At 32.2% G+C, this 26107-nt stretch overlaps 1 protein-coding gene across 1 annotated transcript in view; it reads left to right on the top strand.

The window, feature by feature from the left end:
* The first annotated feature begins 17503 nt into the window (after positions 1 to 17503).
* LOC137924042 (Fanconi anemia group J protein homolog) overlaps positions 17504 to 26107 on the top strand; it is a 92649-nt gene continuing 84045 nt past the window's right edge. The window contains exons 1-2 of the mRNA XM_068767350.1: positions 17504 to 18023; positions 18573 to 18684. Coding sequence (XP_068623451.1) covers positions 17649 to 18023; positions 18573 to 18684 — 487 coding nt within the window. The 5' untranslated portion in view covers positions 17504 to 17648. The remainder of the gene's footprint in view (positions 18024 to 18572; positions 18685 to 26107) is intronic.

Consider the following 26107-nt stretch of genomic DNA (forward strand, 5'->3'; position numbering starts at 1 on the left):
ATGCAGGAACGCATAAGTATGTTTTCTAATTATCGTAATGCACATATAACATATGTAAATCGATTAAAATTGTGTTGATTTTTTTTCTCATAATTAAAAGTTTATGTGTATTAAGCAAACATTTTACTTAAATTAATGATTAAAAATTTAAATGACAATAAAAATACAGCCTAGGTGATTTATTTTTGTCGTGTCTGTAGAAAGTTTATACTTTATTTAGGTTATTAGATGAATGCTACAAATCCACGAATTTTCAGAGATATATCGATCTAGGCTTTGGGAATTCAAACAAAATAGAGAATTTCCAGGGAATGAACCATAGGTTGTATACAAAGAGTAATGTGTATTATTAAGTATTATGAATTAGTGTCGTGTGTTTCAAAGGTTAGCAAAACTTAGGTTCCGTTCTCTTTATTGATGCCTCTTAAGATGGAAATTAATTTCATCCGAAAATAAGAAGTTGATTACTGTTATAAAGCTATTTACGGAGATTTAGTTTTAGAATCCTGGTGTTTGAACTCATTATATGCGATATGACAGTATCGAAGAAGAACTTTAGCACACACAAATACTAAACGTATATTTTTTTATTCACTGAAATATAAGAAAACATTTTTGAATAAATAATTACCACACACGCAACTTACAGGCATACTTAATATTCTTTGAGTAAATATAAAGAAGTTAACGAAATAGAAAATGAAAAGAACTAAATAATAACAAAACGTTAAATTATAATAGGAACTTATATATACTCGTATAAAGCAAAGGAAAAATTAATATTTAAATGATGACATATATTAGGGGGAAAATGATGTTGTTTCTGTTGACATATTTTACAGAAAAACCGATTGATTTTTGCCGCTCCGGTATTGAAAATTTATATACTAGATGGCAAAAGGTTGTTTATAACGAAGGTGAATATTGTTGATTAGAAATAAAAACTTGTTAAAAATGTAGTCGTGTGAATTTAACTTAAGAAAGCGACACTACTTTCCAGTCCCTCTAATAAAATTTTCCAAAGAAAGAAATCAAGTCTGAATAGAGGGCGATTGGTCATATGTGTAAAAACTTTAAAAAGGTGAATGTAAGCTATACAACAACCATTTTAATGTTTTTATATCTCTTATTAGGCAGCCACTATGTCAATAGTTGGATAAAATGTTCATTATTAAATATTTTAAAAGTAGTAAGTAGCTTAAAGTAACATACATATGTATTTATATATATAAACATAGTTATTTTTAGAATCAAGTGGACACTAAATTCTATGAAGCGATACGAACATTCTCTGAACATTAACTGTCACATGTTACAATAGACATCGATTGTGGGCTCAAAATCCATTATTGTTTAAATCTCACCCAACACAATTAAACTTTTGTTATTTGGATGCGACAAAATCTTTTGTTCCTTAATGGCGCCTACATAAAATAATGAGATAGTTTTAAATAATGTTCACTTAGATTTATTTCAAATCATTTAATTTGATTATAGTGTGCGCAGCAAGTGCTAGTCACGAGACGCATCGATATTAGAGAACAATTATGTATTTCGGGAACTAGCTAGTAAATTTGTAATCAGTTTAGTACATGTGCACTAAAAAATGCCGGGTCTGTAGTACACATGTACTAAACTGATTACCATTTGGGAACTTTCTGCCTGTGGTTTAATACAATGCTTTGTGTTGCTCTAACGTAAAGTATTTAATATAGTTAAACGGTTTTAAAAACCCGAAATAAGAATTAATATAGGGTTACATGTGACATGTAAATATTGCATTAATATCTAAATAGCGTAACTTTTTATTTACTTAAGAAAATAAAAAAATTCTTACAGATAAAAACATTTATAATGAGATTTATTGTTCTATATTGATTTATTGTTATATATTGTATTATAATTTCTTGATTACCACATGTACATCTTTCTCATAGTATTAACATAACATAGTGGATATAGTTTGTTTTTTTTTTATTTTCATCCAAAGTTTTTCATGAATATTGCACAGAGTTATTAAATAGTAAAGTCAAAATTTAAAAAAAGAAAGTAAAAAGTTATGTCAATAGTTATATATTCTTATTAAAGGTCTTAGGTGGATCGACGACATAATTAAGGTCGTGGATCTGGACGCGAGCAGCTCAAGACCGCTCAGGGTCGCGATTTTCGGAAATCCATGATATTGTAAAAAAAATAATAGGCTTTTTTGAGAGACATTAAAATTTTTAAATGAAGTTTGTCTTAAAGTTAAAAAAGAAAACAAAACTACAGACACACTTGAGTCAAACTTGCGGCGAAAAATATACACAAATTTTACGGAAGAAAATTTAAGCGATGTCCAAAAAATCAAACAAATATTGGAAAGGTCCGAGGAACATAATTTTAGTACAGTGGTATTTCGATTATTAATTTTAAATTTATTTACCATTAATTATTTGCATTCCAGTTATTTTCTTAGTAGGAAGAATTCCATATATATTTTCTTAGCTCGAATTTAGTATATTATCATATTTCAAAGCAACTGTATAAAAAAAGAAAATAAATCCCCTTTATTCCTGTCCATTTGTAAACAACAATCACCCAGTTATCATCTACACAAAGTCTACTATGGAAGGTGAACATAATCGAAAAACTTTTCTAATAAACGATCGAACAAACGCACTACTTAGTCGGCTTTTAAAATAACTAAAAATGACGACATAAAAATTGTCAAAAATGACGGAGCGGGTTGCGTGCCTAGACAGACTTAGCATAATGAGCTTGTGATTGTCTTTGGCTGTTTTTCCAGCGAGGGCGGGCTCGTTTGAGATTTATTTGAAAAAAAAAAATGACAGCAATCATTCAAGCAAGGAAAAGTTGGGACGAGGTAATGAAAAATGGGTCGGTGGAAACGTTCGTGTCGGAGACAGGGGCTAACGAGGCGTGTCCTCCGTCACCGGCTCGGCTTCTAAATGAGGCGAAAACGCAACGGCCATTGCGCCTAACGATAGATGCAAGCTGTTCAATAGTAGTCAATATATATAATTTCAATTTTACTTTACATTCATTTAAAAATAAAATAATTCCGCCAACTTACTTACTAATATATATTAAATGATTTTGCGTTTAACTTAAAAATATAAAGTCCTTAAAAATGTTTGTTATGATATTCCACGATGATGTCAAAGTTGGAAAATTGGATCTAAAACTATCCATCCAAAACTAGATATTATCGCGTGTATAGGCTTCACATTATAATCATGTATGAATAGCCAATATTTTTAATTTTCATATTGCTACAACTTTGCAGGAAATAGAATATTAATTGTTATCAGCATTGTTCGAATTAGGTGTTCAAGAGAAGAGACAGCTGCAAATGCCGTCACATGACTTCACATAAATATATCCGGTACAAGATATTTTAAGCGTCGATGTACATTCCTACTTCACATTAACACTGCTAGGAACTGTTTATGGACAATTTTTTACCGATAAAATGCAACAAGGCGGGCTTATTAAAAACGTATGGTGTTCTAAAATTTAAAAAAGATATTATTCTCTGAAATCAAAAATATTTAATAGTTATAGCAATCAATATCCAAACATATTTTTTTGCTTTTGAAATCATGGGACTTAAACTGCAATTTAATAAATTTCCTTTACAATATTAATTTAATTTGTTAATATAGATAACATAAATCGCTTAAAGATGGTCCTATTGGAAGTCTCTGGGGAAGGTCTTTATCCAGCAGTGATGTCACTGCTGAAATGATAACCATTACGATGACGATTGTGGTAATGAATATCGAAAACATTAAGGATAACAAGGTAGAGCTATGTTATCAGCTTTGTCTCATAAGACACACATAGCAACTACCATTTTAAAATAGTTGAAACATAATATCATTTTTATTTGTCATTAAAATCAATATTTATTACGCTTCTTTAAATTAAAGTTATCATTATACTAGTTTATTCAGGAAGAACGCCAAAATAATGTATAGTATTTTATGTAATAATATTTTTTTATTATTTCAATTAAAGAATTACAACAATACTTACTGTTTAACAAACACTACATTAGGCACAGCCTGTTTTGTTGCGTGAATACCTATTTAAGCTTTTAAAGACAAATTTTGGCTAGATGTGCAAAGTTAAACAGTACTGAAAGATTTAAAAAAAATTGATATGGTATTTATTTTTAAATTTTCTTGTTCTTACTTGTTAAGCAAAAGAAAATTAAAACCCGAAGAATATTTAAAACTATTCTTTTAAATCGATGAACCAATACAATTAAATAAACTTCGAATATGTATATCGTAACAGGAATCGATTGTGTTTGCGACATTTGTCACAAGCAGTCGTCTAATCAAAGGGGGAGCTAGAGCATTACTGAACCGGGAAATAATGTTAAACTTTACTCTCGAATTATCAACTGGTTTAGTATTTACATAAAACTCAGAACGGAGTAGCTCTATTTAACTAATTGTTCCAGTATATTAAACATACTTTCTCTTTATTATTATTGTTTACTAAAGTTTCGGTTAATTTTTGGACATTTCTGATATCGAATGTAGTTCTTTATATAAACTTAACTTGTAAATTGAAGAGGCATTGACCAGGCCACATAGCACGTAGAACTAATGGCCGCTGAGGCCTTAAGGTTCTGGAGTAGAGACCACGGACGAACAGGCGCAACGAAGGATGTCCACTTAAGTTGGACAGACGACCTTGAAACAGGTAGTCGAAAGACTTACAGAAGACATTTCCAACTGGTCCTATTGGAAACCTCAGAGGGAGGCAATGTCCAACAATGGATATTTTACAGCTGAAATGATGCTGATGATACATATCACCGGTACGGATGATCATGCACGTTCATGGAAGAGTATTGGAGAGTGGTGGTAATTGTTGAAAGTGCTTCTGAAATAGCGAATAATAAATAGCGGTTATATTCTTGTGTATAAAATTTGAGTGTGTGAGATGATAATGTGCAAATTTGCTCAGCTAAAAAAAATTATGTCAAAAAAGCTGCCTCCAAAATTTCTTAGCTAATTACAAACATTGATCCGAGTATCAAGCACATCATATTTCTTTGCTAATTTATCGTATATTAACCATATTAAATAATCGTTATCATTTTATGTGGATAATGGCACGAATGAATAATTAAGTAAATAAAAAATTGTAACAATCTTGAAAGTTAAAAATACCAAAGGATTATAGTATTTACTCGATTAACGACTCAAATGTATACAATGAACTTCAAATAACACAAAAAAGTCACCAAAGCGTCTATTTGTAGGTGCTGTTATTTATCACATTCTCGTTAAAAATGTCACAGATAAAAAACTTTTTTTTTAAATGTCAAAATTGGTAGCTCAGTATAGAAAAATAAAAATAATTTTGAATTAATTTTTTAACTCGAATTGAAACCTCCTGTATAACAAGAATATTTAGAACACTTTAAACAACACCTGCTTAAATACCACGAGTAATAATTACGCTCGGCTATGTGCGATATCTTGTTTGCGCTTGCTGAACGCACTTCGGTATTGTCATTGGAACACCACCTCTATTACACGGCTATCGGTATTAAATTGATTTGGAATTTATGTTACAGTTTATTACCGGAAGCTGTTGACAAGGCGACATCGACCATAATATTTAATTATACCTTACGTACATATTTCATTAAACTGAGGAATTGTTAAACATAAAAAAATTGTAAACACCATTGTCAAAATATCCGTGTAAGCGTGTATATTAAATATTCTATTCATTTATTTCGTGATCGCTTTAATAACAGTTTTTCTCTATTATTCATTAATAATTCAGTAATCATTTTATATTCTACTTTTTTATTAACAATTATTTGTTTTATTTCATAGATAATAAAATCATTATTATGGTTCATATAATTTAATGTAATATTCTATATTTGAATAATCGTATTAAATTCTATTCTTTCTGTTATTCTTTTTAACCTTTTTTTATTAACTGTATAGATTTTATCTATTTTAGATAGATAAAATACACACACATTTCTGTACAAAACAACTATATACACTGATAATACCATGTTGCTCTATGATGTTTATGTTTTTTTTTACGTAGTAAGTTCTGTTAAAGAAATCATATAGACTCATATATTTATTGGACAGAGGAAATTCTAAGAAACGAATATATTCTGTTAATAATAAAAATTAAGGATGTGATTATACGCGGAGGTGAAATGTCAGTCTCCATCTTTCGTTCGCACGGTACAGGTCTTTCTCTTACTATACTACGTGGTATTTTCTTGGGCTGATATTTATTTAAGCTTATATTAAACCTTAAGAAAGTGGTTGTACTAAAAATTAATGCCATGGACAATAACATGGTAACCGTGTATGAAAATTAATTATTATGAGAAATTTATAAATGTAAATAAGATACTAACAAATTTTCGGATTGAAAATTTTAAATATTACGTGAGCAGTTTTTAAAAGATAGCCACGTGTAAACACATCTTTAACCCATTAGCACTGCAGCGCACATGTACAGGAAAATAGAACGTATTATTCCCTTAACGAGTTTGAATTCCTTTACAATTGTTGACGTCCACTAATCTAGAAATTCAATCAGCAGTCTTTTTTAAGTGCTTACAAATATGCAATTGAAAATCGCTACATTGATTTTAAATATATATTTATATATATATATATATATATACATATTTATATATGAATATCTATGTTATATGTATAAACTTAAATAAAAGCGTAAATATATTATAGTTAAAAAAGTAATTCTCGTAAATCATTTACTGTGATTTTTTCCTATAATGTTTCTGTAACGGAAGTGTTATTTCTTATCGATTACTAATTTAACATACAATAGATTGTTTGTGTCTTGTGTTATTATTTTTAAAGAGCCGTTTAATATTATATTGTTTAATTCAGTTATTACCGTTTAGATATAAGCTATATACATAATTTTGGTCAGGACTGTGTACGACTAATAAGCAAACATAATTATTTAATTATATACTTTGTTATATAAACCAATTGTACCTTATATTATGTATAGTCTTTGGCGTTCCTATTTCAAATAAATAAATTAACTACATTGTGAAAAGTTCCTCGATTTATCTTAGACCTTCCGTTACTTAGTTGTTAATTTAAAATTTAAAAGTATCTTACTAAATAAATCTTGGTATAGCATTTAAGAGTTTTTAGTTGACCAAAATATATGGAACTTGGTTTGTTGACTTATTTATAAGATTAGTATATTATGGTACATACAAAAAAATGATAAATTTAATTTAAGAGAGCATCTGTTGAGTTTTTTGCTCTTCTCAATAGATTAGCGTTCTACTACTTATAGCGGGTAAAATAATCGACGATTCAAAAGCATGTTAATGCATACTTGAATAAAGATATTTTGAACTGTTAATTTGAATTTTTATTTTGCATTTGTTTTCAGACAACTTTGGCATATGTTGTATTGTAAAATTAGGAAAATAAAACAAAATAAAAAGATTAGGCAAGATCACACCAGCGGGAATCTAGGGGAAGGGGATTCGTGACATATGGTCGGGTGAACAAACTGAATCGACTGATTACAAGACGGGACAGGGAATGCAGTGGCCACGTACTGCCCTGTGTTAACAGTTTTAAAGAATAGGGTACAACATTCATAATTTAAAATCGTATTACTTGTATTCTGCATTAACTATTTGGGTACTACCATGTTAAATATTGATCGTTAATTTTAAGGAAATTAACAGAAAAATAAAATAATTATATCCCGTATGCAAATCAAGGTTCGTTACCAGCTGCGAACATATTTGTTCCTTTTTGGTGGTGAGGGAAATGAGAGCCAGAGTGTGTTTGAGGTGGTTTATTTTTTACATATTTACAGTTTCATCTCCAACATAGAAGTAGCGACTAACGACGAATTTAAATTCAAAGAATGATTTAACACTAAAACATATACGTCACACGTAAAAGCGACATCATCCTCCCACTAATTGCTAAAACAGCCCCTAAAAAGGAGGGTCGTCGACCTCATCGGGGTCATTAATATACGTCTCACGTGAACGCTCTGCACTCTTTAGTCACTCCTCAGTTTTTTTTGTAACGAAAAGTCACAGGTTATTTTCCTAAGTAGCATTTGTTTCCACAGTTGTTTCGTTTTATCTATCACTCAATATATGTTAAGTAATCCAATTCGAAGTGCCAGAGAGAGCAGAATATCGGCTTGATCATAGCAATATATGGTCGTGCTTACCACGCTCTAAGAATCATAATCAAACGACATTATATCTATGGGGACCCTTATACTCCATCTCTTTTCCTAAATAAAAAAAATCTTATTTAAAACCTTAAAGGAAGACCATGTAATTAAAATTAGAATATTTACTCCGAGATTGTAATCAACTAGATTGTTCGTTATAAAAATTGATGAAATCTGTAAAATTTTCTGTCCTTACTATATACCTTACAAGTCAACGACAGATGTCCAAATCACCAGTGTTTTAAAATGCATATTAAAAAAAAATTGTTACAACGTAGGATGGGTGATGTTTTTTATCTGTTATAGGCAAAACGACGAAACGACTTCTATGTCGTCTGATGTTAAGCGATGACTATCCACTCTTAACTTAAAGACTCCCAAGCTATAACTAGCTGGGAACAATGACAATCTACGGGAAAATATAAGTCTACCAACTGTTCGTATAGTAAATGCCTTAGACCTAATAAGAACAGGCGAAAGAAACTTAGCAGGACTTTGTATTTTTCTAAAAGAATAACAAGAATTAATTAACATTAAAAAAGTATTTTCGAATATATCCCTAAGGAGCTATCTTCTACGACACAAATGTTTCTAGACATTTTAAATAATAATTTAATCATTTTATTTATGGGATTTACCGCACATTTTCTGGAGATTTATTGTGAAAGCGTATACTTTGCCCATAATAATATTTATATCTCTATGAAGTCGAGTCTTACCTATACAAAATATCCTGCTATATTCCTTTTAATTAATCGCTTATCAGTTTTATAGGCGATTTCCTATTAGATTAAGAACCGACTTAACTGATCAACGAGTGTCGGCTGTAATAAAATGTGTTTGGAACAACAAAAACACATTTCGCTTCTCGATATCAATCTTAGCAGCTCATTGACCGTCCGAATTCCACACGAACCCCAACTGATAATGTCTGGCATAAATGTACGTTCGTTACGAAAAGTTTTGCCATCAAATTGAGTAGAAACGCAACTATTGACTGACAAATATATTATTTCTTATATACAAATCTCTAATACAATGCAATAAGGTCGTAAATTCTGGTTGCCACGTGCAAAAAGAATAATAGGTTGATCACATTGGGTGAAGCGACATACACTGATAAAAGCTCGCCTTAGATAGAGGCATCGTAATAAAGCATGTCAATAATTGGAAGGGACGCGTTGTTTTGACGTTAAAGTTAGGTGTAGTCAGTACTTGATTTCTTTAACAATTAACAATGAAACTTTCTTTACCCGAAAATATCTTGATTGATTATTGAGTCTAGACATATAACTATTAGTAAAAAAAATAACGTAATAACATATGAGCAGCAATAGTGGAGTGGTAAAGTTCTGAGACGATCATGGGTCGCTGGTTCGATTTCCGAGATACAATCATATATAATTCACACTTTGTGTATTAATTATGTAGGATTGTCACTCCTCCGATACAAGTTTTCAGAGGATGGGCAGCAACGCCCTCTGCGTACCGTAATACCAGACTCGCCCGCCAAGCATTGTGGTTATGGTACAACCTTTCAAAGATATCTTAGGAGGAAGTATAGGCCCTGCAGTGAGCCTCTATGGGTTGAAACGTCGATTTTGTAAGATCAAATGTGAATTGACCAATAATTCACTGAATTACACAATTATCATAAATTAAAGTTACATTCATACAATACTTAAAATTTATACTAATTAAAATATTTTTACATCCACAAAGTTAGTTTTTATTATAACTAAATAAATGAAAAACAATCATTTCAATAATAATATATGTTTTAATTTCCACAATATCATAATTATAGTAAAATTTACAGCTTAACAAAACATTGTTCAAGGCACAGAGTCTCGTATAGTGTGTTACACACTTTGCATTAATGTGATGTGTTAGACAATGTATTTTTTTTTTTTTTTTTTTTTTTTTTTTTTTATGACCCCCGCTATTGGGGGCCTCTCGTACCCCTATCTGATTTTTGGGACAGGGACCTTTTCAGCAATATTTTTCACATACGTTTTTATTTTCTTACTCGTCTTTCTTTCTTTACATTATCATTTCTTTCAGTCTGTTTTCTATCTTTCATTCAACAATTCATCTTTCTTTCTCATTTGCTCTATTCAACTTTCATTCTTTCCTCTTTTCTTATTACTAATTCCATTTTATGTTTTTATGTTACCTTTTTTATTTTACAATAATAACAATTTATTAATATTTTACAATAAATTTCTTACTCTATAATTATTTTTCATTTATCACAGGTTTATGTTTCATTTTGTCACTTTATTTTCTATTTTCTATTTGTTTATTATGTTTGCGTTTTGTTAATGCTTGTGGCTTTTTTGACTATTTCTTTACAGAGGGTTAAGAATGAACTTTTGAATTCCCCGCCTATCAGGGAGGCAATCGAGTCCTCCCTGATTTGCACGCCAGACCGGCACTCGAAGTCGTACCGGAGTCCCCCGAATGCGGGACACCGGGCCACAAGGTGGATCACGGTCTGGCCCACGCCCGGTTCACAGAAGCACGAGGGGTCCTCCTTGAGCTTAAACCTATAAAGGTACTCAGAGAACCCCCCGTGCCCCGTGAAGAGCTGGGCCGAGACCGCGTCCACCTCGATGCTGCGGAGCACGCGGTAAGCTGAGGCGGCGTCCGGGAAAAACATCCTCGTTACCGAAGCCGTCGTTCCTTCTACATACCTCCTGTTCCATTCGTCGAGCGACTCCTGTCTCAGTTGCCGCTTGACGAATGAAACAGGGCATCTCTCATATTCTGGTCGTCTTTTACTCTTCAGGGCCGCTTCCTTGGCAAGCTGGTCCGCCCTCTCGTTCCCCTCCATCCCCGCGTGCGCTTTCACCCAATACAACCTTACATCCTTCCCTTTTTCTCTCACTTTCCTCACATTCTCCTTCACTCTTAACGCTAAGGGATGGAGGGTGTCCGATCTTGCGACAGTTTCGAGAGCGGACCGCGAGTCGCTCAGTACGGCGCAGACTTGCGCCGACTCGCCGGCCGCGTACCCTGTTGCCTCAGCTAGAGCCAGCAGCTCTGCCTGGTATACGGTGCAGAAGTTGCCCAACTTGAGTTTCTTTGTGTATGACTCTACGGCGCCCCGCTTGACGCAGAATGCCGCACCCACCTTATCCTCTATGCGGCTGCCGTCGGTATAAATTACCAGATCGGCAGCCGCGGTGGCAAGTCGGACTTCCTCCGCACTTTCCCCCAGACAGGAGAACTCCACACCAACTTGACCAGACGGGTGTGGTAGTCTCAGGTAGCTGACCGGTACCTCCAGGTCTCGGTCCTTTACCACTAGACAATGTATTAGAAGTTTGGGTAAAGATAAAGATCCAAGTACAGACGATTTAAACTAATGTAAAATGGCTATTATATAATAGTTCCTTAAGTCTAAAAAAAATTCGGTGGATAGGTTCTCGAGTATAGACCACAGAAGGCCAAGCACATCGTACAGCGTTCATCAAGGTGGCCGCTAAGGAAAAAAGCACGCCGCTTCCTACCAGTGAATTAGCAATCTCTAGGAAAGGAACAATAATGGTGAAGAAGTACCAATTAATCAGTTCTTTTGTCATGGTTTATTTTACATCTTATATTTAAAGCAAAATATAGTTAGATTTCTCCTAGAGTTCTTCGTTTTTTTTTCTCTCTTAACTTTGCATACAAATACATATATTTTTATAAAAATCGAACATCAATTTTAAAGGACACGAAAACATTTATAGTAATTTATTATATCGTAATACGAGCGCATTTACAAAGTAAAAGGGGACAACAAGGGACGCGTCTTCACACTATAATTTATGACGTATACCAATTTGTTGGAATCGTATTAAAAGGCGGACGTAAACTGTTGAATGGCCCGAAAACTGGGGTGACATCCTTGAATAAAGATGCGCTTTTCATCTACATTTAAGTCAGTCCTATTTATTTTAAAAAAAAAAACATTAAATTGTTTTATGGAGAAACACACTTATTACAATATTTATTAACATATTTACTTACTAACAGATTTAATTAGGGTAGATATTAATACATTACGAAATTATTGTATTCGTTAGCAATTAAGGAGGTGATTATTTCCACTTATTCTTAAGGCAAGCCCTAGAAAAGAGTACATAAAAACTTCACTTTTAATTCCCATCTTCAGTCATCAAAAAAAATCTATTTAAGTATGTACATACGTATATCTTTAAAGAAAGGAACATTGTTACACGATCGCTTGGTCGATGATTTGTTGCATATTCTTAATTTGATATCAGTAAAATAAGAATAGAAGGTCACTACCTTACAAGCTATTACTTATAAATAAGTGTTAATGCTTTAACAGGGTGACTATTTTAATGAACATTTACAAGCAATTAATATATGGTATATTCTACCCAAAAATCAATGGTTTCAGAAACAAATATTACGTATTAATAATATAGTAAGAAAAAGAATTTTCAAAATTCGAATTAGTACATATTAAAATTAATTATTGTTTAGAAATTATTGGTCTGTCACAATCCTATAAATATATATATATATTTCAAAGTAATCACCATTATATAGGTTGATTGAGAAAAGGTGTTCCGACAAATAATAGTATATATTCACGACTTCAAAGCTTCTACATCTATAACTAATCATCCTGAATATTAATGTAACACACAATACATCAGAAATACCTTATAACATTTTAACTGTTTCTGTTTGTGTTAATAAAAATTCAAATAATGTCATCCGAGTCAAGATTATACCAGATTAAACTAAATTAACGGGTTCTTAAATTTCTTTAGGGTATTAGGCGACTATAATGATATCAACCGTAACGGGTCAAGCCGTTTTAGCGCTTGATTGAATTTCGGTTGACAAAAATGTTCGGTCATTTTCCAAGAGGAAATCTGATACGTCGAAACCTTTCGATGTGACATAATATTACGCTTTTGTTTCTACCTACACGTACATACCGTTTTACATCGCATCTCTATTGATGATTTGGCATAACTTCAAAGTATTTTGTCATTATAAAAAAAAAGGTTATTTAAGATCTACGATTTTTATCTGTCAAAATAATGCCAACGCCTTTATTTGATGTAAAATGACACTTATATAACAACAACAATATTTGTTTATTAATATTTTTATAATAATCGAATGGTATCAATATTTTGCACCACTCTTTCTAATTGCGTTGCCTAAACAGAGTAGTGTCAGGTTATAAAGTAAATTATCACGCGCCATAACTTCCCTGACAATTCGCTCGTGAAATGGCGCCGCATTTTGGCGGGAGTCGGGTGCAATGGCGGCAAAAGCGTTAATGGTGAGTGAACAATAAAACACATTTGTACATTCTATCATATTTTATATTGGTACACAAATTACTTGCCTTAGATCACTATGTTAATTGCATATCATTTGAAAATCGAAAACTTTTCGGATTTAAAAAAAGAAATTTACTTGGATCTGAGCATAGGTACTTATACTTTAAGTGAAATACTTACCAGTACTTGATTTATGTTTTTAAATAATTTAAGTTTCTAGTTTTCGTCTGGGTGGGGTTAAAAAATAATAGTATAAATGCTATCTTGGATAATACTTATGTTTCAGCGATAGGAATGTTAAAACATTACATAACATGTTTAAACTTTTATTAAACAAATAGGCAACCCTATTTGTTTAATAAAAGACAAGACGAAATGTCAAAACGAAAGTAGACTGTCTCTTGTACCATTTACATTAAACGATCATGTAATTGTAAATGTTACACCCCTTTGATATTGGTGCAATCCCGCTTTAGATTTTGAAATGTAATATCAGTGGTAACATTTCATGTCTTTTCCCTTTGAGAGAAGACTTGGAGGAACCTTATGACTAATAACTTGCTTCGGCACTACATTATGAGTGCTTGTCTGATTAGAGTTATCAGAGTTGGGGTCAGACGCAGACATAAAGATGTTGAGAAAAACTGATCCAGACCATCCATGCTGGTAATAAGTTAATACCTACCTCTTAACAGAGTTCTCTTGCAAAGAGATCAACCATTAACCGTGCATGTATAACTTTATTCTCAGACCTATAACTCCTTTGGATTAAATTTACAAGACTGGTATATATACGGTGCCTGTTGTTAAGCGTTTGAAAAAAATTATTACATATACAGATACAATATCGCTTCATATAATGTAATACTGGCAGTCATAGAAACTACGTTGCTCTACGAAACTTACTGTCAAAGTCTAAATTGATTTCTATAGCATTAATAACTTTTTGTCAAGTATTGTAATGTTTTAGCATATTTATGCGAAGATTTGCAACTGTTAACATAGTCGCTAAATTTTAAGTGTCAGTAGAATGTGCTGGTTAGCGTGGGCAGTAGCCCTTACAATGTTTTCTTATTATTTTGCGAAACCTTAAATGAAATCGAAGAAATTCCAACCTCATCGTCGAGTTTAGTACAACAGATCTCGCAATAACTCGAGTAAGTGCATTTATTATTTTGTATGTAACATAAAATATGGTCTATACAGAGGAATTGGATATATTTGTCAAAGCTGTAAAAATGTGAACGTATAGTTGTAAGGTATACCATATCCAAAAGTAATTTTTTTTTTCAGAAATATTAAACAAACATAATGATAATAATGTAAAAAAGGCGTTCATTAAATTCAAATTACTACTTATTTAAATTAATTATAGATGCATACTGCAAGGCATAGACCTCGCATAAAGATTGCCACGTTGACCAGTCTCGCGTTACCAGCATCCAACGGCTGTAACTTAACTATGCTATTGGTCAACCAAGAGGGTAGGCCGGCCTACTCACGCCGTGTCCCGCGGTTACACGAGCGATGTGCACAGCCACTGCCACTCCAGGCGAGCAACTCTTCGAGCTACGTTGGTAACCTTGGTTATTCTGCGGATCTCTTCATTTAGATAGCCTTCGTCAATGCTCCCTTGGTGACCTTGAGCCTTCTGATAAGGCCCATCGTAAGCGATCACATCTCGAATTCGTATTTCATCACTGGCAACACACATTGGCCAAAGACTTTCACGTTCAGACATTGCAGTATTTTGAAATTATGTTTCACTATCTATCGTTGCAGACATTGTACTGCTATAAGTATTGCGTATATTAGCCTGTCGCATACTTATAAAAAAAATCAATGTTACATATTTTAGAGTCATCACTATATAAAGAGCTATTGGTAATAAATGTAGAAGCTTTAAAACTTTTTGCTGATAGGTGAGCCGTTTAAAACCCCTTTAAAATTTTAACACCTATGAGCCTGTATTTAAAAGTAGGATAAATCGCTCACTAGGTATTCCGTTGTGTGTAGAATCAAACTTTTCTCTACGAATATTTTTTGTTGTTGATATCGAGAGTACTCAAATAATTATATGATCAATAAAAATTTTCTACAGGACGCATATGAAACCCATCACTTATTATCATATTTTCAATTGCAGATTTCTGACACTACATTTCGAATACGGAACCTTAATAAGGAAAAAGTGCGAATCAGACAATCGTAGACTAAAAAAAAATAAGTTATTAAGCATTACCACTATAGAGCATGAAGAAGCAACGCTATCAGTCATAACATTAATGAGATCTTTTTTATAGTTTCTTTTATAAATATACTATAATTTTTAAAAAAGGGTTTGGACTCAAAACTTCATAATGCTACATTATTCAATTCAGATAATTCGAATATTGCGAAAAAATAATATTGCGTAGCTTCTTCACGCTCTACAACAATAATGCTCAAAAACTAAGTCTAAAAAAACCTATGTAAAATTTTAGGTTTTTTTATGTTTTAATCTATACATACAAGTAATATAGAAACAAAGTACAATTTTATAAAAATATAATAATAAATATTGCAATCCACAATGATCACGATAAGATCTATTTAAAATGAATACTATAATTTTTAGAAGGAGACACGACAACCATGACGTCGACAACGGCACTGAGATATTACATTGATTTACAAGGTCAATTAAAATATAGAAGAATGACGTCGACGCTAAAATACTACTCGTGCGGGTCAAATAACAAGAATCGTTTAAACGTTATGATTTAAAATATAGGTGGTTAATTAAATCAAAAGTTTAAAGTATTGTGTGTGTTAAATTAATATCATTTACATGACTATTTTTTTATTTTTATAATAAAATCTGTCTATATTTCAGTATTCAAAGAGGAATTGTTAATATTAGACCATAGGTTTTTTACCTAAACATTTCTACTTTAACAATTTTATATGCCGAGTAAATAAAGTTATTAACAAGTAGGTTTCTTTTAAATTATACTTCCTTCGCATAAAAACCTCTCAAGTATTAGTGTAGTTTTTGTTGATTGAAATTTTACATTTTTATAAAAACACACGAGCTAATTTTGCGAAAAAATATTTTGTACCTTCAAACCATTTGTAAGTAATATATAAAACAAATAATATTCACAACGAAAAGTGGACAACATATGCTAATTTGTAAAGTACGATTTTAACCACTAGCCTGCATCACTACACTACATTTTAGTTTACTATCACACTACCAGTTGAAGCCTTTTTACTATATGACAAACACGTATGCTTTTCTTGAATACAGTTGCAATTATTAAAATAAATGATTTTTATTATATTGTAACAGCTTCCAAATTGCTTATTTAGTAATGAATGGCGAAATATCAACCATTTGACTTAGATGTTATCTTTTTTATATTTATAGCCATTTAATGTACTTTTTACTCTTTCGCAACCTTTTGAGGCAAGCGCTTATTGATTCAAGACTTTATAACCAATTTTTTTCTTATTTTCATACGTATGAATATCATAAAAGAATTTATAACGTAACGAATATATTTAGGTTTTGTTGTAATACCATTATTTTTTTTTACTCATTTTATTCACTGCCTAAATCTTAAGATATTATAAAGTTGAAAGATAAATCTTCTCTGAAAGCTGAATCGTCTTATTCTACTATAAATATTAATGTAACTTTTCTTATATTTTTCATGCATTTAGTTTTTATCCATACATATATTCTTTTTGAATTCATGTCTACAATAAACTTTGGTTACTTATTACTTTCGTTGTTTCTGAACTTAACATGTCAGTGTCATGTACATACAAACATTAAAGTTCTGTCAAACATGTCAAAACAATGTTTGACAGGACTTTAATGTTTATGTGAATAATTTCAGAAAAGTTTATGTAGTTTTATAACAGTAGCATAGTTTATGTTTAAAAATAATAGAAATCGTGTGGCGTGTTAAGTGTATATATACAAAAAATGAACTGATACTAATAATTATTGAGTTATAATTTAACAAACGTTATTTCCATTTTTTAACAAGTTGTATCGAAAATAGTAGTAACTTATTTAGAATGTCTTACATAGAGATATCTGACGACGACGATAGCTTTGTCCTCGATGGAGTAAACGATAATTCCAAACCTGTTGATTCATTTTCTATCAGCAGCGATGATTCTGAGGAAGTTATTGAAATGGGTGCCAAAATTAAAACTATACTAATTTCTGATGAAGAAGAGGACATAAAAGTAGAGATACGTAAGAAGAAGCAAACGTTAATTAAGGATCTATTTCGAACTGCTAAACATAGTACTAAAACTAATTCTAACATAAGAAAACCAGTTATATCACAAATATTAAAACCTAAAGGATTTGAAAAGATGATAGGAGGGGTAAAGGTTCAAATACCAGTTGAGCCTTATGGTAGTCAGACAGCTTTAATGTTTAAGGTGAATATGTTTATGAAGTAAAAAAATATCTCCATATAAATTACACGTAAAAACACTACCCTATCTTAATATGTAATTTTTCTTTGATCTGGTTGGAATTTTTTTTGGCTATTTTGGTACTTAAACATATGTTATATAAATTTATTTACATATATTTAATATATCTAGAAGTAATTCTCTATTTTTCTTTGTCCAAAAAGCTTAATTAGTTTATTTAAAAGGCAAAAAGAAAAAGAACCATATATGTATAAATACCTTTTTATACTAAATCAAATTAAAAATGTAATGAAAAATAATACCTTTTTATAACAAGTTTTCAGAGTCTAAGTCAGTGTTTTCTAACATTTTTTGTATCATGCGCTAGCTTAAAATTTTGTTATTTTCATAATATAGTAAAAAGGTTAAACTCATATTGCCTTCATTTTCGAATTGCTCCTCTTAATACTAAAATTGCCCCCCTAAGAGGCATGGGCCCCACATTGTGAAACAGGCCAGTGTGAGTAGTTAATGTATAAATTAATGCCATATTAAAAAAAAAACTAATTTTAGGTTATAACAGCTATTAATAAAAGTCAAAACTGCCTGCTGGAGAGTCCGACAGGTTCTGGAAAAACCCTTGCTTTACTTTGCAGTGCATTAGCTTGGGTTCGACAAGAGAAAAGTGAGTATCATTATTTTTATTTATTTTTGGTATTGTAATAACCAGAAATTAAACATTATAATACAATTTTCGACTTAAAATTTTATATAAAAAAAATCATTGAAGGTGTTGATTCGAAGCTGTGTTTTTCAAGATTTTGTAATGAAAGACTTTAATTTGCAACAATTTAAGATAATTTTTTAACATATTTCAGTTATCAATACATATATTTTTTGCTACATACAATACAAAAGTAGCTGGTTGTGGGTAGTACTAGACTGACTTTAATTTGTAAACCAGTTATATTTGGAAAATATCACAGAATATATTAAGCAAGCAGTATGGATTGCTATACTTGCTTCTATATAGGAAGATACTTCAAAAATGATGATAATTTACATATGGCTTTATAGGCTAATTAGTTGACTAAACTTCCATATTTTTTAGCTGATAAATAACTAGGTAAATATATTGATATCTTAAAAGAAATTTTAAATAAAGAACTTAAGTAAAGATTTAAAAATATTTTATATTTTACCTTACATAAAATATTTTATTTACTGCATAGCTTTTCTTAGGCCACAATTAAGACCACAACAGAAATCTTTGATTGAACATTATTTTGGTTGAAATGTTTTATACATGACATTGTATAATCACTTATATAAACTCACCAATCGATATCACAGTTTAGTTATTAAGAAAAACTGGAATTGAAAAACATCTGTATGGTACGTTTTGGTAAATTTCTTATACTTTTCTTGATTTATAAATATGTATATGTAAGAGATTTCCAACTATGTGCATCATCACAACATCTCTGGAACCATAAGATTTAGATACAACTAATTTGGTAGGTATTTTAATTTCATTGAGTAGAAGCCAGCTATTTATGAAATGCTACACGCAAGAGGGTAGAGGTGACCCTCATTATTAAAATGCATATTTTCAAATTATATTGTATTACCTACATGGGTAGGCACAAAACTTGGCCACACTATTTTTCTGGTATGTTAAAAATTACCAAAAATAGATTTTATGAAATCACCCCTCAAAAGGCTTCTTTATCTCGGTCATTTATTTTCACTGGTCTCGCCTTTCCTAGAAAATCTTGGTCAAGGATTCGACCAGTTTTCTCCACAGAACAGCTAGCACTGCATAAATAATATTAACCGTAACAGATGTAACAAACGGCATCTTATAGGTTCATTTTTAATTCACGAAGATGCAAATTATTTAATTTACTTTATAACGTTACTAATATGCAGACCAGTTTGTTAATATGATGATAATTAGTGGAATATCTGGCCACAGACACTGTTATGATTAAAAATAAGCAAAACAATACTTTTGAATTAGTAATATATATTTTTTATGTGATTATTCACTGTGTTTTAATTTCTTATTTAATTTTCGCGCTGATATACTGTAAAATATTTTGTGACTCGATTGATTAAAATGAAGTCAGGTGACAAAGAGAACCGCATCTCTGTGATTGCATGACTTAAAGTAGACATGGTACCAAATTTTAGAATCCTCCATATGCTTGGTATATGTCAAATGTTTGTATACCGGGCTATAGGTACAATGAAGCCTCCTCTGTTTGTGACAGAAGAAGATCTGTATGTCCACGTAGTGTTCTTATGAAAAAAAGCGATCAAAGCAGTAAGGCAAATAATTCGAAGAAAACTTGTCCGAAAGCAAAAGATTTTATCTCGGGAGATAAAAATAGTACCAAACCATGTCGCGTATTTTAAAAGTTGACTTAGGATTTTCAACCTATAAAAGAAGCACTGGTCATATCTTAGCTGATAATTTAAAAAGCAGTACGTGGTAAAATATAATAACAATTACTTAAGGCAAAAGCGGGTCACGGGAATGTTTTGCTTACGGTTGGGAACATTTTTAAAATTGAACAAAATTTTAACAACCAAAATGACCGTATTTATGCTGAAGCTCTAAAAAAGATTTCCAATCAGTTAACAGAGTACAACATGACAATTAACCTACTTCAAAAATGGTTTAGTGGGGTGTTAGCTATGAAGGAGTGACTGAGCCACATTTTTGTGAAAAAGGTTTTAGAACACCAGCACTAATGGTACTTCCAGCAACGCTAGCCATCGTGTCATAAAGTTCGATCTACCCAATCTTGGTTAGAAACAAACGTTCCGGATTTGATCAGAGCTGAAAACTAGCCGTTATCTAGTCCGGACCTTAATACAGTGAATTATAATTTATGGTCAATTTTAAAGAGAAAAGCTTGCTGTTATGTCCATGATAATTTGGAGTCCCTAAAACAATCCAAAGAATTGGCAGTAAAAAATTAAAAAAAAAGAAAGAGTGCGTGCTTCTATTGATAACTGGCCTTAACGTTTATAAGACTATTGCAGCCAATGGGGCCATTTGAAACATACGTTTTTAATATTTTTGTACAAATGTATTAAACTAACACACTAATAGTAATAAATATTACGTACAATAAAAAATGTTGTTTTTCTTTGTACAATATTTATGACAAGACTAAGAATGTATAACAACCGACGCTCGTTAGGGCAAAAGTGTCTTCGAGTGACGACCACGTCGGTAGACACAGAGAGGGGTGTGTGGTGGGATGTCGCTGAATAATGACAACGCATGACCAGTCATCGTTGGGAGGAGGCCTATGCCTTGCAGTATGTGTCTATAGGCTGACATGATGGTGTTATTTGATATGGATAATATAGTCTCGAGAATTTATTAATTTATTCTAGATAGAAGGATATTGAAACAACTAAGTTCAAAAATGATATCTGTCAAAAGCCAAGTTTGATCACTAAGTTTAACCCCCTTTGAACTACAGAACAATAACGTTGAATCACTACGGCTTGGTTGAAAATAGATCTAAAGTATTCTGCAAGGTAGAGCCGGGATACAAATAGTTGTGATTTAACATAAAAGTGTCCTTGCGTTCTACCCTTATTACCATAAAGGTGAACCTGACAAAAGATAAAGCGTCGCCGGCGCTACGTCGCGAGCGACAATTGATCACAAGTGTTCGCGTGACCCGCAGGCCAACAAACCAACAACCAACTTATAAATCATACAAAAACTGTCGCACGACAATCGGCAACAGCCTAACACGAAAATTGCGCCCAACCGATGCTGAATGCATTTACCGCATGCAATGTCGTCCGCGTCGGATAACGGCGCTGCTGAAATTTTCATGTTTTTTATTGTTATCCGTCTGCCTCCGCGTTGTCGATACCAATTTGGTCGGTTGCGATTTTTATGATAATTGCGTAAATCGAATTTCGTATAGTCTCGTACTTTTTATTCATGAGTCTTTAATAAATTATGCCGGTTCAGTGTAGTTTAACCGCATTCGTACACAGGCAATATCAGGACATTTTTGTCTACAAAACATAGCTTATTCGATATTAAAAGATATTTCGCAAGGAAATATGCTAAGACCTAAGCTTATATTTAATGAAGTAATTATCTTTTTCTAACGCTATGTTGGTAAGGACATTTACGGCATTAGGTTTGTCACATCAGCGAAAGCTTTCATAGTAACTATTACTCTATTAAATAATATGGAAAATATATAAATAATGAAGTAGAGTATTTTAAAAGCTTTACGATGAACATAAGTTTTGTTATTGTTTTCATCTTATTATATTGTCGACATATTTAAACTAGTCCACGGCAGTTGGGGCCCAAAGGTTCTCGAGTGGCAACCACGAGTCGAAAAAGGCTTCGTGCGCAAGTCTCACACTAGGTAGACCGATGACATAGAGATCGCTGGTAGTCGCTGAAAGTCACTGGAAGTCGCTGGAAGTCGCTGGATACGGCAGCGTAAGACCAGTCATCGTGGCAATCTTAGGGGTAGTATAAACCTTGCAGTGGACGTCTACCTGCTAAAAAGAAGAAGAAAAAAAAAATCTTTCTAATACTTTACCGTAGATGCGATATACTCACTGGTCCATATGATACTGTAACTCTTGCTGCCAGTACATTGAGCCGCAACACGTGGTTAAATTCTGAACACAAGTCAGAGAAGATTGCAGCGGTACTGAGGAAGCTAATATGAACTTTAAAAAAAGCCTTCTGTGAAGTCGGGTAATTTTCTAATCGCAAACTTAGTTAACGTCCCTTACACTAGTGGCTCCAAGATTTATAGGTGGACGCTTCATGAAGTGACTACGCTAAAGGGTCCCTACCAGGGGACCTCCGCTTGGGCTGTCACGGCGGATATAAACATTTGATGGCTCTATGCAAGTCTACCTTCACCATCGTGTCACCCACATATCTAATATAAATGGCTCTTGTGTGCACAATAAACCTAAACGACCAAAATAGAAACATATTGCTTAAGACAAACAAACGAAAAACTTTAGTAAATTATGAGTCTTCCACGTTTCAATATTTCGACAGAAAATTTCGCGACGGGTGCAAAGTTCGCTAACTCGCTGAATTAAGTTTCGTCATTTAACCTCGGAAGTCGAAAAGCCGAAGCTTGAGACACCGAAAAATTGATCTTAGGAGTCTTTTACATTGGTTGCTACATTTTTTTAATGAACATAATGTAAATAATTATTTATATTTATATCGACCATTGTAATCGATTGATAGCTTTAATTATGTACAATTTACCAATAAATCTTTAGATCATAACTACATAACTGTATATATACAAATAAGCATTATAAAGAAAATGTCTTATTTTAAAATAGATTATTATTTTAGTATTTATCAGTTTTATATGTATAATTAGATTTATTAAGCTAACCGTCGAATTTCGAGTTCAAGTTCAAGTTTTCAAGTTCGAATTAGATTCTTGGTCTGTGTAAAATCTCCGTTACACTTAATTAAGAAGCCATTAAATATACTGCGCAACTTAAAAACCATGGAGCGTATTTGGATTTGTTACAAGAACCTTTCGTGTAATGTTTTAAAGTTTACCAAATCAAACAAAATGTATTAAAAACATCTACCGATAAGCAATAACGAAGCAATTTCGTAATGTATTCTCTTGCGTATGTGGAAAGATTTTATTTTTAATATTAAATCTCGGCGTAAAAACTTAAAGCAGACCGTTTCATATATTTATTTAAAATAGTTTAACAAATAACAATCTAGGTACTTAGTGTAATGGACACATTTCACTAGTAAACAAATAATCATTTACTTGCTCGGCCGCTTCACGGCTACGTCATGACTCCGCTGTACTGTCTACCCGCTGGTTACCTAATTCGGGACGACAGACGAAAATACGTTTATTTATACACTACATTTGACATAAACAAACAAAAAACAGTACAATAGATGATACCAAAGATTACGCTATTATTTTATTACTCCTTCTTTACATTATGTTACAACTTGACTATACTCCTACCGAAACAGCTTTACAATGCCTTGGGTATGCGCGCACGGGTGGTATATCGATTGCTCCTGTCTATCAGTCCGCAGTCAACTGTATATTGTTTTCCTCGACCACCCACCTCGCCCCGCTTTCCCTTGGCGCGGTACAGGAGTTTCGGTAGCCAGCTTACTACTGATCAATCTTACTTATTATTTTACTATAACAATACAATACAATCTGTATACATTATATAAACGAGAAGAATACTAGAAGAGTCCATTTTGATACAAATTAAAATCGAATTGAACTCCCAGTGTAATAGCATTCTTAAACTTGTAACGCGTGGTTTCCTCGATACTTTTCATATCCTTATTCTTCCTTATTATCTTTCCTGAGGTGTGTTGTAGCAGGTAGATTCGGTAGTTCGCTTACTACTGATCATATTATTTTACTTTAACAATACAATTCGTGAAAAAAAAATGTTATATATTAAGTAGGAGAATGCTAGAGTCTAATTTGTTATAAAATGGATTCGAATTGATCTCCCTTGTAATGCCTTCCTAAAACTAAAACACGTGGTTACTACCATCCTTGTGAAAAATATATTATTATCCTCTTGTAATAACAATGTAACTTTGTCCATTTTTTTCCTGCCTTTATGGCATGAGTCTTCAGAATAACCATCTGCTTTTACTATTTTTGTAAAATGATAAATTTTATCTCATGTTAATTTTCTTACTATCTTATTACATTGCGAATCATTAACCTGAGTATTATATAACTTAAGATAAAAACTATTTCATAGTTTTAATACTAAAAATATCATTACAATCAAATCGTGCTAAATTATTTAAGTGAAAATATAAGTTTGTAAAGAAAATTGCTAAGATTCAAAGATACGTAACGTCGTAGAAGTTAACAAAGTCAAAACTGCCATAAATAATATTGAATTTTACGAAACTTTTCTGTATTGTCTTAAATTATACGCAGCTAAAAAGAAACTTATATCCAATTTACAATTCATAAACAAACTTTTTTTGTAAAGGGGTAGGAAGAGAAAAAAGACGTAATTATAGTCTGTGCCGATTCGGGTGACATTTTTAAAAGTTTTGACGTCTGGTGAGAAACGGCGGCCGCGAGGCATTTGTTTTTGTCATGTGGCAACCCCGACACGACAATTTTTCTTCAAACCTAATTTTGGCGCCTAATTTTCTTTTATGTCTGCAATGTTGACGGCTCAATCGCGGGAAACGGTAAATTAGTTTTGACAAAAAAGAAATGTAACAGTTCCATTTCGCATGCGATTTGAAGGATCAAGTTAAATATTCGTTTTGAAAATAGCGAGTCATTGCATTTTTTATACACGACCAAACATAAACATTCCCTTTCTTTAAAAAGGTTTTTGTGGGGAACATTAGTCAATAACAACTTTGCGACTTTTACTTATAAAACGATTTCAGGGTTCTCAGATTCGTAATCCTCGGGTTAAAAGACTAAACTGTAGTGGATTGATTTACTCTTGCAATGAACTTATTTTGGACGTAATTATGCGACTGGTATTCAACCCACACTTACAAAGATTTGAGAGAAAAAGGAGACTTGCAAAATTAATATATTAGCAAACTTATTTAAATAATAGGCGACTATTTTTAAAAGACATCTATTTTAAATGCAATATTGCAATATTGTGGTTTCTACTAAATGATCTAAATAATCAGCCAAACGGTAGAACCAAGTGACATGGTTATTTCAATTTTTTTAACGTATCGTCGAGTAATCATTTTCTGGGTCAATAGATAATATTTCGGCCGTGAGGCATCCAGTGCTCAACATATACCGTCCTTCTAGATATCCAATAGAACCAGTTGGAAGCGGCCTGCATCTAGAATATTCTTACTACCTTAACAAGGTCCCACCTTGTGGGTGGATATCCTCCGTTGCACTTGTCAGACCGTGGTTTCATATAGAACCTTAAGGCTCCAGCGGCCATCTGTTCTGTGACCTGATCACTGCCAATCCGTTTGATCATATCGCTTTTGAGCACGTTTTACGTCCTTTGTGTGCATAATTCATTTTGTTAAATGTTGTGGGTTGAATCTT

Source organism: Battus philenor, unplaced genomic scaffold, assembly GCF_028537555.1.
Source record: "Battus philenor isolate CCGP_79_NKW_IND1 unplaced genomic scaffold, ilBatPhil1.0.hap1 SCAF_23, whole genome shotgun sequence".
Classification (NCBI taxonomy): Eukaryota; Metazoa; Arthropoda; class Insecta; order Lepidoptera; family Papilionidae; genus Battus; species Battus philenor.